Source organism: Acartia tonsa, chromosome 14 (genome assembly GCF_053477335.1).
Source record: "Acartia tonsa isolate MP-2025a chromosome 14, ASM5347733v1, whole genome shotgun sequence".
NCBI lineage: Eukaryota > Metazoa > Arthropoda > Copepoda > Calanoida > Acartiidae > Acartia > Acartia tonsa.
In genome coordinates, this window is record NC_137273.1 from 15,263,313 (window position 1) to 15,277,078 (window position 13,766).

General features: G+C 32.1%; 2 protein-coding genes across 3 annotated transcripts in view; one reads left to right on the forward strand and one right to left on the reverse strand.

The window, feature by feature from the left end:
* The window catches only part of LOC145305629 (monocarboxylate transporter 13-like), a 73,082-nt gene extending 71,104 nt beyond the window's left edge, over positions 1 to 1,978 (forward strand). For both annotated transcript variants that reach the window (XM_080147330.1, XM_080147329.1), the window contains exons 19-20: positions 135 to 188; positions 969 to 1,978. In XM_080147330.1, the coding sequence (XP_080003456.1) occupies positions 135 to 188; positions 969 to 1,063 (149 nt within the window). In that variant the 3' untranslated portion in view covers positions 1,064 to 1,978. The remainder of the gene's footprint in view (positions 1 to 134; positions 189 to 968) is intronic.
* LOC145305630 (uncharacterized) lies at positions 1,966 to 13,292 on the reverse strand. The gene is made up of 10 exons (XM_080147331.1): positions 13,241 to 13,292; positions 11,470 to 11,532; positions 10,603 to 10,663; positions 9,421 to 9,503; positions 8,473 to 8,503; positions 6,815 to 6,891; positions 6,095 to 6,135; positions 5,804 to 5,877; positions 5,008 to 5,101; positions 1,966 to 2,181 (listed from the first exon to the last, which is right to left on the reverse strand). Exons 1-10 carry the CDS (start codon positions 13,247 to 13,249, stop codon positions 2,094 to 2,096), a joined length of 621 nt encoding a protein of 206 aa, XP_080003457.1. The 5' UTR covers positions 13,250 to 13,292; the 3' UTR covers positions 1,966 to 2,093.
* Between the last annotated feature and the right edge of the window lie 474 nt (positions 13,293 to 13,766).

A 13,766-nucleotide genomic window follows, 5' to 3' on the forward strand; every position in this document is an offset into this window, starting at 1 on the left:
TTGTACATTTTCTATTCGTAGATAGTTGTATATAATACGATGCTAGACATATTTTTTTCGTATGGATGAGAACCGGTTCCTATCCACCGAAATAGAATGAAAACGAGAATAAGAATTATCATATTTATTTTCAGGATTTATCTCGGATAAGTTTGGAAGTCACACATACACATTTATTTCTGCTTCAGGTAAAATATTTTAAAAATCGAATCTTTTCTATAATTAGGTTCAGTCCATACGTCTGTACGTCCGGAACGGATAACTTTTTTTCCGTTAATTTAGGCATGTTAGAATTGTGCCATAGATTTCAAACTTTGCATGGGGATTCCTGTAGTATTTAGGTACGATTTAGAAAGCACAGTTATGGAATCTCGACCATAAAGATTTTTTCATTCCATCTTGACAAGAGAGGTATTTTTGGAAAGAGGAATATATATAAAAACGCTTATGTAAATTAGAATATCCGCAGAAATCATATTTGCAAGTTATTTGCAAAAATCTGCAATGTTAGTTTGCAAAATTAATTTCATGCCTTAAATGACAGATTTAGAAAAAAAACTTTTTATGAAAGATGTTTATCTATAAGTTTAGAACATACTTAAGGCAAAAAAAATTTCTTTAGTGTTACTTTTTTCACCTTATACATGAAAAAAGCAGTTTCTCACATTTTATGATAAAAAAAAGGTGTAGGAACAAAAAATATGTTTTTTCTTGATGTAAACACAATAATTGGCATAAAATCTATCATCCTAAATGTAAAAATCAGATATAGAATCCTTTTTAGAGTTAATATAGTGCAAAATGTAACCAAGACATTTTTGCAAAGTATGAAAATCTAAAGAAAATAGTTCTTTTTGATTTTGATATACATATCAGATAAATGTACATAAAATTTAGCTAATAGACCATTTGTTTTTAGAGATCTAAATGAACATACAAACAATCAACAAAAACTGTTTTTATTTCAGGTCAGATAGCCGCAGCTGGCGTAGTAGTAGGCATTGTTTTCCTTTTACATAAAGTTCATATCAACAGAACCAGTTCTCCTTATTCCAGATTGTAATACATGAATTCAGAATGGCCATGAAACTTCAAGATTGTAATAGTTATTTATCACAACGTATTACAGACAGCTTTCTGCGAATATCAAAATAAAAAAATATTGAAACTAGTTTTGTTAGCCCCGAAAGCAAGAAAATTGTCTGTAATATGATGATATACAAGATTTGTGAATATGGCTGAGTTCCGGTATAATCCAGCGGATATTAATGGGTTTCGAAACCATACTGGAATCCCTATTCTAGCATGGCCACGAATCCGCTGGATTAGAACCGGCAATACTGAAAAGCATATATCGTATTACAGGCAATTTTCAACGAATATTATAATAAAAAAACATAATATATTCCCGTCCCTTCGGTCCCTCGGGGCTAACAAAAAGGTTCTAAGCATATAATTTTTTAATTTATTATCCGCGGAAAGATGTCTATAAGACGATGCGATATATAACTTTTCTTATTTAACACTGTTAGAATTTTAATACCTAATCAAAATTAAAATACACTTAAAAGCAAATAAAGAATAAGCATTTAAATTAATTTAAGCTATATTTATATTTTTATATATAATAAAAGACTGTCACATTTTTATGACTTATTTAAGACAAATATTTTTTTTATTTTTCAAGATCTATTTTGGGATTTTCAAACAACAACAAAAAATCACCAAAACTCTTTTAGATTTAAATTTTACTTACTTATATCCAATTAGCTAATTTTAATATTTGAAACCTACACATTTATTTAAAATATTAGTTTAAACTTGTTTTCGGTAATTATTTTTAAAAATTGAATTTTTTTACTTGATATCTTTAATAATATTTATATTTCAAACTTAAAATTATTTTAAAAACATTTTAATGATTATAAAAAATTATGTAAAATAATGTTAAAAATAAAAAAAATCTCTGTTTATAAAATTTATTTTCTCATTTTAATGCCAAACAGTTAAAAAATACATTTTGGTAATTGTTACATTGCATTGAAATAAATTGAACCCATAGAAAACTATAGTAGACTTGACAGGTTGCTGATTTAAGCAGCTTTGCACTGTAGCTTTTCAACGCAGAATGTTCTGTGGACCTGGTCCCCAGCTGGGTAGTTCTTCATGTGTCTCATCAACCTTAAAAAAATTTAAATTATGTCAATTACACTGGTCCCCAAAGTTTTATAACAACGTTTTCTTATTCGTTGGCTTAACTATGTTGGGGACTTTGGTGAATTTTGATTTGTTGGTTAATGAAGTTGAGTGTTCAAACGTATAAACCACGAATTTGAATCTACAGAAGTGGTAATTTAAAATTTTTGGGGATGTACATTAAGGCGGGTTGATTTCCCCCTTTTTTTTTATTTTCACATTTTTTCAAGTTGGCCAAGCTGTAAATATGTATTTCAAAGGCCCTGAAACTTAAAAAATCATTTAAACTCAAATAACAATTTTCGCGCAGCTACTCCAAAAATCGCTGTTTTGGTGTAGAAGCTCAAAATCCTAACTTTCTTATTTTTTAAGCCACAATAATGGTAAACCTATCAAAATGCACGTAAATTTAACCACAAAAACGATAACCTGAAAATAAACTAGCCGGAAAGCATAACTAAAAAGATACAACACATTTTTTTTATCAAATATCATAATATTTTCATTTTTTTAAAGATGGCTGTATTTTATTTAATTTTAATAATAAAGTCATGTTTTTTCCTTTTATTTTTGTCTTGCATCAAGTTTTAACACCCCTCCATCCCCCCTTACTATGATTTTTAGGGAGGTGGGAACTGCTAAATATTCTATTCCACTTATTTTCATGGATGCAATTGTGTATCATGATAGATTCAGCTTAAGAATTATTTTAAGTATTTTTATTACATTTTGATTCATTGTTTCCAGAATACATTGTTTCCAGAATAGTAGTGTTCAAACTTTTTAGCCAATAATTTCATTTATCATCATTGGGAATGTATAATGTAATCAGTTTATCATCCATAGTCTTAATCCCCTTTTATCCCTGAGAGACATAGGTTATTAAAATAATTAGTTTACCAAGAGTTTAACATAAGGGATGTTAAGGGATAAGACAATGGATGATTAATTAATTTAAATCGCCCAATGTAAGTTCAAATCATTATTGGAAAAGTTAAACATTGTAGATTGATTTTAAAGCCAACAAATGATATTATTTTATGAAATATTGGGGACCAGCATAAATTATATTCCAATGTCCCCTCCATCCCTGTAAATACCTGTCATAATTATTAAAGAGAAAAAATATTTAAAGCTACAATAAAAAGTGATCTTAAGGGAAATGACAATGGACAATAAAATGTTATACATTCCAATGATTATAAACAAAATTACCCCTAATGTAGATATAAATTATTTGTTAACTAGTTTGTGAACTTTAAAAAAAATTAATAAAAATTTCAGAGCCAAAGTGGTTATAAAACTTTAGGTACCTGTAATGAACCAAAAATAATAAAAACCATTAAAAACTGTAACAAAAGGAACAAGCTCTCATGTATGAGAGATAAGACAATGTATGATAAAATTACATATATCCCATAATTTTAAATAAAATAAAATGATTATATAACTTTAGATACCTAAAGAACCAAAAATCATGAAACCATTAACATAAGGAACAAGTTTCAACAAACCAGCTCTCTTAAGAGATAAGACAATGAATGATAATTTGAAAAACAAATATTATTTGTTAACTAAATACAATAAAAGCACTTGAAGTCTCACTGACTGACGCCGACGGACATACAAAGTGAATTATAGAGTAGCTTCGCTGAAAACAATTAATAGATATAGAATAGATAGATAGAATATATTTTATCAGAGTGGAAAGTTGTTCGTCAATTTAGGTTGCTAATATCAATATAATTTATTGGCCAGGTTGTTCCTACAGTAGGAGGGGAGGGAATGGGGTAAAGTTGGTGTATGGGGGAATTATAGAGTAGCTCCACTGAAAACAATTAATAGATATAGAATAGATAGATAGATAGAAAGGATTTTATCACAGTGGAAAGATGTACGTCAATTTAGGTTGCTAATATCAATGTAATTTATTGGTCATGTTGTTCCTACAGTAGGAGAGGAGGGAATGGGGTAAAGGGGATGGATGGGGTTTATTGTTATATTAACCAGCTTGAAGACACATTTTATTAGTGCATGCTCGAATCCATCATGTATTATATATAAATTGCCCTTTCTTAACATAATATCTTAATAGTCCCTGTATGGGTAAATTTCTAATATTTCCGTTAATTTTTGTGTTAAATGAATGTATTATATACGTGATTGGGGGTTTTTAGGGTCGACTAATTCAAAAATGGGTTCATTTTTTATGTAGATTCAACCATTTGGTAACTAAGAAGAAAAAAAATCACGAAACCTTACAAACAAAATGGCGTCAATTTTATCAAAAATTAAATTTATATTTTTTTATCAGCGATTCTTATAAAGGCATATTTTCAATTGAAAATGCAATTTTCTAGGTTATTTTGGGCCATATTATTCTCGCCATATTTATAAAATCACCAATTCCAATATCAACCCACCTTAATGTACATCAATTTATCGCCCCTAGTCTTATCCCTGTAGACCCCTAGAATTCTGCGGATAATAAAAAACCTGATCACAGGTGTTTAACCCTTAACGGTCTTTTCTATCTCATTTTCTGTGTGTGAAAGACAAAGAGCCCAAACTGCGTGACTTTTTAAGTATGGGTATGACACATAACTGAGAGTTGGAATTTTTTGAATTTCTCCATCCTGGTGGGCACAGGATGCAGCAAACTAGGGTCATCCAGGTAAAGAGCAAAAATATTTTTTGACTTAAACAAAGCATTTTATCTTACCAAAATACTAAAATATCCTCTAGTAGTACATCTTCATATAAAATACAGGTGTTCAAGTCAATTTCAGGTTTTTTACAAGACAACCATACCTGGGAACATAGTGGAGCATGCCTGCCCTGCAGTCATCCAGGGTCAGTTCTTGACCCTTCTCCTTTGTTTCCTTAGCAGCGGCATTACAGAATCCCTAGCAGAACAAATTGATAAGAATTTGTACTTGGATCAATTAAGATTGGAATAGATATAGAACAACCAGATAATCAATCCCTTAGTACAAACATTTTCAACACAGTGTAGGAACAATCCAACCACATTATTGGTTAGGAATGAACGGTTTCTTAGATGGTTTATTTTTGATTGGATCCATATAAGTCTGATTGACAATTTAAGGCGAAAGGTTTGAATTGATATTCCGCTTACAATTATTCTATAATTGTTTATAATGTGTATTTGATATTTATGTAGTTTTATAACCGAGGTTATTTCACATGGGGGGTTGACCTGCCCTCTCACAAAATAAATCAAAAACTTCTGATGGAAAAGGATTGGAAATTTGATTCTAGAAGCTAAGCCCCTAGAGGAACTTGAAGTAGGATAAGAATAGCCCCCCTCACACTTTTAATTTTAATTTTTTTTTTCTAGGGGTGATTTCTTTTGGGATGGTGGTGGTATCCTCCCTCTAATAGATAAAAACCTTCCCTGAACCTATATGAAGCCTCACTGTAAAGGAGAACCATTTTGGTTCAGCAGTTAGCATGATCCTCTGTTACAAAAGACAGAGAGACATCCTGTTTATTCTATAAAGGATAGTTAATTTAATTTTTTGTGTTGGGATACAGAAGTCCCGGCTACAGATAACCAGTAATGACTAATTCTTATTTATCTGTTCCTTGTAGTTGAGCTCATAGATGATATCAGCCAGGATGACGCCATCATCAAAATAAGTGGCCTGTGAATTCATTCTGAAACAGTAGGAAAAATTGTTATTGTAAGACATGTTTTAGGGATGGGACAAAGGACATAAATTAATGTTTATTCAAATTATGATTAGGACAAAATGTTTTTTAAGAAAACGAATGACCAAACAGACAAAGTATCAAGAAAATGTTCAGTGCATGAAAATGCATGGTCGACGATCCAACATGCAAAGTTAGTTATTTGAAAAATGATAATTCTAACCTGTTCAAACAATCAAAACAGTTAATATCAGTGTCCTCATACTATAATGTATAACAAATATAATAACAATATAGACAGATTGTTAATGGTTATTATCTAGGCAAAATGTAAATTTCGAATCATGGAAAGAAAACAAAGTAGCGGGTTTCATCGTATTTTCACAGTAGGTTTTGATGGGTTATTTTGGGTTAGGTTAGGTAAATGTTAATGATTGCCCCGCAGGGGCTAAAAATAGGAGAAGCTACTGTGAAAATACGACAAAACCCACAACTTCGTTTTCTTTCCATAATCCGAAATTTACATACTTTGTCTGTCAGTCTTGTTACACAGTTTTGGGGTTGTGCATTCATATTTTCTATCTTTCACTTTCCCATATTGTCAATTGGATTGTTTTAAGATTTTGAGATTTTTAGTAGCAAAGCTACTCCATAATAGTTTTTGTCTGTCTGTTTGGCCCTCTGTCTCTCTGTCTGAAGGAATGTAATGTTAGTAGATTGGCAATTTTTATTTTCAGAGTGCAGATAATACAATTTGTTCCCCAATTCCGAATTATTAACCCTACCTTCCCCTTCTAGTTTACAACTTTAAAGCAAAGTTTTCTTATACGCATGGGAGTCCAAGATATGGTTCCCTAAGGAAGTATAAGCATATTCACTATTTTTTTCTAATTGTCTATTATTTGAGCATAAATTGAATATTTTTTTTATTTGTAATACTGACCTTTTCTTCACTGTCACAGTCAATTTCTGGGCACCAAGTGTTCACCTTGAACCAACCATACACATCATTGAACAATACTACGAACAAATACAAATTTTCTGAGTGAGTCAAAGAATTAAGTCAGTGAGTCAATGAGGGAAGATGTGACTTGGACATAAAGTGAAGTCTGTAGCGAGCTAAACTAATAATATCCCCAATCCCCCTCCTCTACCACATCCCCTCCTCTCCTACTGGATAAACAGCCCGACCAATAAATGCGAGGGTGTATTGCAACCTAAATAGACGACAATTTTTCTCCTGTCAGAATATCCATGTATATTCTACATCCATTGTTACTTCCCCCCCTCCCCCCTTCTACCATAATAAATTTGACCAATCAGATCATATTTCAATGTACTGCTTTTAATCATGAATTAACCAATAGGAGACAAGACATAAAAAATGACCAATCAGAGGGGATTAAACGTACAACATTTTAAATATTATTCAAATATACAAATATATATTAAAGAAATCTGACCAATAAGAGTGAATTTCAGTGTATTGCTGTATAACTAAAATTGTCATAAACAAAATACCCCCTTTTTTGTATATTAAGAATATTGGTGAAAATTGAACACCAATCAAGATTTAATTCAATTACACACAGTCTTTAAACTGTTTTTAACCTATTTTTAAAAATATACTATGACACCAGTAGAATCAAACTGCAGAGCCTAAATTTGAATTAAGTCCCCAATAAACTTTTTTGGGGGGATTTAAAAATTAATTTTTACTGTTGCTGTGGTCCTTTTTGATCAGAGCAAAAGGTCTTTTTTTATTTGGTTAAAATTCGTAGCTTTTAGAGTGTTTTGCTTCATAAATATTGTATTCTGGTATAGAGTAAAATTATGCCTTTTGATTTCATCTAAATTAATTCATTAAAAAGTTAATTCTTTACAATATATCAATGAATTAACATTATCATGTTTGTTTTCTATCACTTATTTAAAACACACAAAAATCGGCTGTAAAGGGTTAAATAATGTAAGATGACAAATTTATTTTTGTCACATATACAAATATGATATAATATAAGATTATTCAAACTTATTTTTTTAAATATTTTTTAAAAGTATGTATCTTTTATGTGTATGGTTTTAATTCTTTTTATTTTAATTAAATAAAAATTATCTAACTACCTTAAAAATAAGACACTTTGTGAAAACACTCTTTTTTAAAATGTAAAGAATTGAAATGAAAGAAGACTTCTTATTGGTTCAGACTTCAGAATTATATGTTAGATTTTTAAATGAAATTAATTGTTTTAGAAAAAAAATATTTCCATTGAACAGAGTAATGTTTTTTTTTATTGCATCAATATAAAGTGAATTATATAAATTGTTCTAAAAGCCACAATATTACCCCGAGTAAAAAAAACCTTTTGCTCCAGTCAAAATGACCAGAGCAACATTGAAAATTAATTTTTAAATCCCCCCAAAAAAGTTTATTGGGGACTTAATTAATTGGGGGTTAAAAACAGTTTAAGACAACTAATGAGAGATTGAGTCTTGGGTACCGGAATGATTTAAAGTCAATGTACCCTCCTTCCTTTGGAAAGACAGACTTAGGTAAATGAAAGAGTATCAAGGCATCTAATAATTGTAAAAAAAAGTCACCTTTAGCAAGTTCTGGCCACCAAGCTTTAACCTAAAACAAGACAAAGCCCATATTATTCTGTTATGATGTCATAAATTTCGGGAAAGGGAAAGGAAAAGGAAAAAGTGATCCCCATTTCTCCCATCTCCTTTGAAGAGATTTTCTTCCCCCCTTCCCTTCTCATATCCCGAAATTTATGACGTCACACAAAATTGAAATAACAAGGATGAATTGTCAACAAAAGCGAAGCTTAACGATTCATAAAGGGATAATGGCCTAAAACTTGCCAAGGACAAAGTGATGCCAAGATCAGATGTTTACTGTTAAGTTACCACAAATCAAGATTAAATACAAGGAAATCACAAAACCTTATATTTTGACGTTTATAATTTTTTAGCATAAAAAAGCAAATTGAATATTGGATGCTCATAAGTATTGAGAATTTTTTTTTTTAAATTCTACCATCTGAAGATCAAATATTCCTCATAGTGAGGGACGGACCTTGACGTGAATTATAGAGTAGCTTCTTTACTTAAAATAATCAATGTACAATATTAGAGGCTACGCCCCTAGAGGCACATTAGGTGGCGGAGATTGACTTGACCCCACCTTTTTTATCTTTGTTTCAAAAAGAAGAATAAAACAATTTTTTTCATGGGGTGGGGGGGTGTTATAAACATTTCCAGGACATACGAGAAGCTGCACTGTAAAGGAGACCAATTTCGGTTCTGCGGTTAGTGAGATCCTTCGGTACAAACAGACAGACATCCTCTTACTTTATTATAAGGATTGTTATTAGCACAGGCTAACAAATATCAATATTTGTTTTAAGATTTTTATTTTAATATTCGTGGAAAATTGGATGTAATACGATGCTATACATGATTTGTTAGTATGGCTGATAACCGGTTCTAATCCAGCGGATATATTAATCGGTTTCTTGGCCGTATTGGAACAGACTAACTTACTGTATATGGACAGATTCCTTTCTTGTCATATTCCTTCGCTTCTATTTCAGGGCAGGTCTTGTTTTGGAAATAATCAATCAATTCTATAAAAAAAAAAATAGTAAAATTGAGATTTTGAAAATTATCAATTTGGATCTCCTTGGAATTGGAAAGTTATTTTTCGAGTATGGCTTTGAAACCGATTATTATCCGCAGGATTAGAACCGGTTGTCAGCTAAAGGATGTGCAAAATGCGTACATTTATAATTCAAATTGTGCGGCTTGTGATAATACTAGAAAAAAGTTATTCATACCGTTAGAATAAGCTCTAGTTTATTGAAATATAAGAACAGTTGATCCTGTGCTACAAATAATTTAGGAGCTAAGTGGTACGTTAGTGGTAAAATGACCCAACTGACTAAAACTTTTTAAAACCTTTCTTGCATTTTTCAATCAAGCTAAACTACAAAAATAGCCCTTATTATCCAATTGAATAAAGGCCCGGTATAGCAAAACTGGTTTCAATCTTGAAATTTTTCATTATACTCGCAGAAAGCTGTCTATAATACAATGCGATAAATAACTTTTATACATATTTTTGGACAAAAATAATTCACCTCTCATCGAATAATGGCCCAACACATCGACATATATACAAAGGTTGAAAATGTTTCCTAGTGCACAACATAAATATTGTATTTGAAATAACAACTAAAAGATAGTTCAGGCAGACAAAGGTCATGCAATCAAAGAGTTGGTTGTTTGTAGGATGTTAGGCCTTGTAAATACAGGAATAGGTTTTACAATTATTCTGTCAATAGCAAACGGAGCAAACTTCATAATTTACACCTTTTTACAAAGGGGAGAGAGAAATTTCAAGTTTTTCCACGTGATCACACATTGCCAGAATATTTGGAATATCCATTCCAGCAGGAGCAATATAAAACCAGGGAGGGAGAGGACATTGGGCTGTATATTAAACTAGTCCCCAAAGTCTTATATTAACGTTTTCATATTCGATGGCTTAACAATCTTGGAGGCTTTTACTGAATTTTAATTAGATGGTTCATTTAGTTAAGTGTCCAAACGTTTCAACCACTAACTATAATCTACAGACAGGGTAATTTGTGTATCAAATTTGGAGATTTACATCAATTTATGGGCCATTGTCTTATCACTTTAGATCCCTGAAATAAAACTCACCTCCAACCAAAACTTCGTCATTGTAATACTCTCCGGCGGCTTTTGCCATCTTGGCGCATTTCTAGAAGAAAAAAAATTTATATATTATACAGTATTTTTGATTTTGTACATTTGTCAACCTATGTCGTGTTTATCGTGTTAGAAAGATCCTTTCTATTTCAAACTTTTTATATTTCTTGTAACAATTAGAAATCATTTACAACCCGTAGAAATTAAATAAAAGGGGGCGGAGGGTAATACAACCATCTCGTAATCAATGCGCAAATGGCCCTCAGAATCCGAATTGTGTTATGAAACTTGGCATGAGTAATCATTGGAAGGTCTATTTACCCAAAATTGAACAGAAAGTTGGAAAAGTAAGTGCCATTTGCGCATTGATTACGAGAGGGTTGATTAAAAACCCCCCTCTTATTATAAAAAATTTCACATGATACTTTTAAACTTTAAAAAACAAGGATAATATCATCTAAAACTCTAAATTCATGGATGGGTGGACAAAGTGATTTAAAGAGTAGATTTTCAGTATAAATTGCAAAACCTTTCATATGTGTGCTATTTAAGTTTTAATATGGAAAGAAAACGAAGTAGCGGGTTTTATCGTATTTTCTTCTCTAACCCTGAGGGGCTAATTTCCTAACCCTGCAAGGCAATGATTAACATTTGCCCATCATGACATAAAATACTGTGGAAAAAACGTCGAAACCCACTACTTCGTTTTCTTTCCATGATGCCAAATTTTTTGTAGAATGACTGTTGGCCAATGGGCCAAGTAAATTATATGGTGACTAAATAATCTTTGGTATTTAAAAATTAGCTATCTTTCTGAAATAGCAGCCAAGAAAATCTTATGAATAGTAAAAAACTGACCTTACAATCGAAGTTGTAGGCTGAAGCAGAGCCTGCAATTAACACCAAGACACCAATTACGAACTTAAAATGAAAATTTTATCAGAATGGGTATAGAATACGTGGATATTGTAAAAAAAATTTGGATACCCTGACCAAATGTTCCTTCCAGCTGGCTAATGTAATACTACTCTCCACCAACCCCCTTAACCCCAATACCTTCCTACTGAAGGTACCCCTGACCAATAAGTGAACACTACATTAGCAACCTACGTTGAGGACAAAATTTCCCTTGTCATAATATCCACGTATTCTACAGGGTGCGCCACATATATCCGGACTTTTTTTAAACGGCCATAGCGCCAAAACTACTTGACCAATCAGGACGTTTGACCCCACTATAAAAAGCTTAGGTAATGACCTTTTTGCCCATGAAAATCTTTGGACGATGGAGGACGTGTACGCCGAGCTGGCCGCGCATATGTTCAACAAGGCAGATTTGAATCGCGCAGATAAATTACCGTGGATTTATGACTTGGGCCTACTAAATTTGACCTCAGCCCATCAGTAGGTGAGATGGACTAATGAAAGTTGCTGGAGATACTATCAGATACCTAGTGAAAACACTAGAAAAGACTAGAGCTCTCTATCCCAGCTGACTTAGCTGTAGTACTCCGACAAAGTGGATCATGGTAGATTTTAAGATGTCAAAAACGTCAAAAATCTTGAAAATTTCTCGGTTTTTTACTTCAGGGGCCCATATGGAACCTTGAAACTCGTTTTAGACTATGTATTGCGCTGATAACCCTATCGTAATCTTCGTGCCATTTTTAAAAAGGTATAAAACGTTGTTCTAGCTTAACTGTGGCCCAAATGAGAGCCGCCGTGTCAAAGGGTATCTTTAAAGATGGGTTAATTTGAATCCTGCTGTTACTCACTCCTTAAGGAGATGTGGCTTCCCAGCAGCCCCAATCTTAATCCAATGGACTTTTGGGCCTGGAGCGCAGTTAAAGCATGAACCAATAGACGCGCCCATATAAAAAAGACCTCTCTCATTGCTCCTATCATGGAGAACTTCGCCTGCTTGAACAGGGACATGGTGACCAGGGTCGGCGGGCGGTTCAGGGGGCGGGTAGAGGCGGTGATTGAGGCTGGTGGCGATTTTATTAAATAATCTAATAGTCATATACCTAGGTTCCTTCCCAGTTTTTAAAATTCAATAAAATCTTTAAAATTGACGATTTTATGTTTATTTGTTTAAAAATAAGAAAAAGTCCGGATTTATGTGGTGCACCCTGTATATACATTTACTAGCGGCTTCGCCCCTAGCGCCCCTAGCCTATAGGGGCATTGCCCCAAGGGTTTGATCAACCTAATTTTTTGTTATTTAAATTTTTTTTTTAATTTTAAAAATTTGGGGGGAAATGGAAATTTTTTGCACGGGGAAATTATTCGACCCTCCCCCCTTTTTAACTTTAGTTTTAAAAAGAAATTTTTTTGGGGGGGGGTATATTTTTACCTTTTTTGGGGGAGTTGGGGGTGTCCCATCTCCTAAATTAATAGCCTAAAACCATCACAGACCAGTAGTTATTCCCGGAAGAGTAGAGCCCAATCGGTTCAGTAGTTAATGAGATCTTAAGCTTCAGACAGACAGACAGACGGAAAGAAAAGGTTTTTGCTAAACATAGACAGATATTATTGATTCGTATACATTTATAAGATTAATTTTTACTTCTTTCAAAATAAGTAAGCAATATATTACATTTGCTTTGTTAATACACAATAACATTACCTTGTTCATTGTATGACAGTCAAAATTAAACTGAACAAAGTTTCGTGGAAATTTGTCACCGAGGAAACTCTGTACACATTCGGAAATTAAAATTCAAATGATCCTTTTGTTGGTATGTATCAAGCGTTACATAGATCCATTAGACAGAAAATGTATTTTAATCTATGGAGTCAAGGGCAACTAAAATACTGCTTCTTAATGTTCAATACAATTTCGATATCAAATCTTTTTGTTTCATACGTTTGAAATAAACAAGGATTACAACTTTAATAAAAGCGAACATCAACATTTGTACATCGTCAGAAGGATAATGTTAATTTAAAAGTATAACAAAATTGTATATAAAACCGCAAAATTGAGTAGATATAGAATTCTGTTTAAGGACATACTTACATTTTAGGATTTAATTATAGAGATGCTTTGCATGAAATATTGTATCTTGTAGCCCTAGAATAAATGTTTATAAAATCATTGGAATAGGATAATTATATCATACAAAAAATTGCTGTAATGAATGTTTAAAATT

Excerpts from the sequence above, each read along its gene's own strand:
- LOC145305630 (XM_080147331.1), bottom strand. Across the intron at positions 8,504-9,420 it reads AAGGAATCTGTCCATATACA|GTTAAAGCTTGGTGGCCAGA; the intron begins GTAAGTTAGTCT and ends GTCTTGTTTTAG. Across the intron at positions 5,102-5,803 it reads CTATGAGCTCAACTACAAGG|GATTCTGTAATGCCGCTGCT; the intron begins AACAGATAAATA and ends TGTTCTGCTAGG.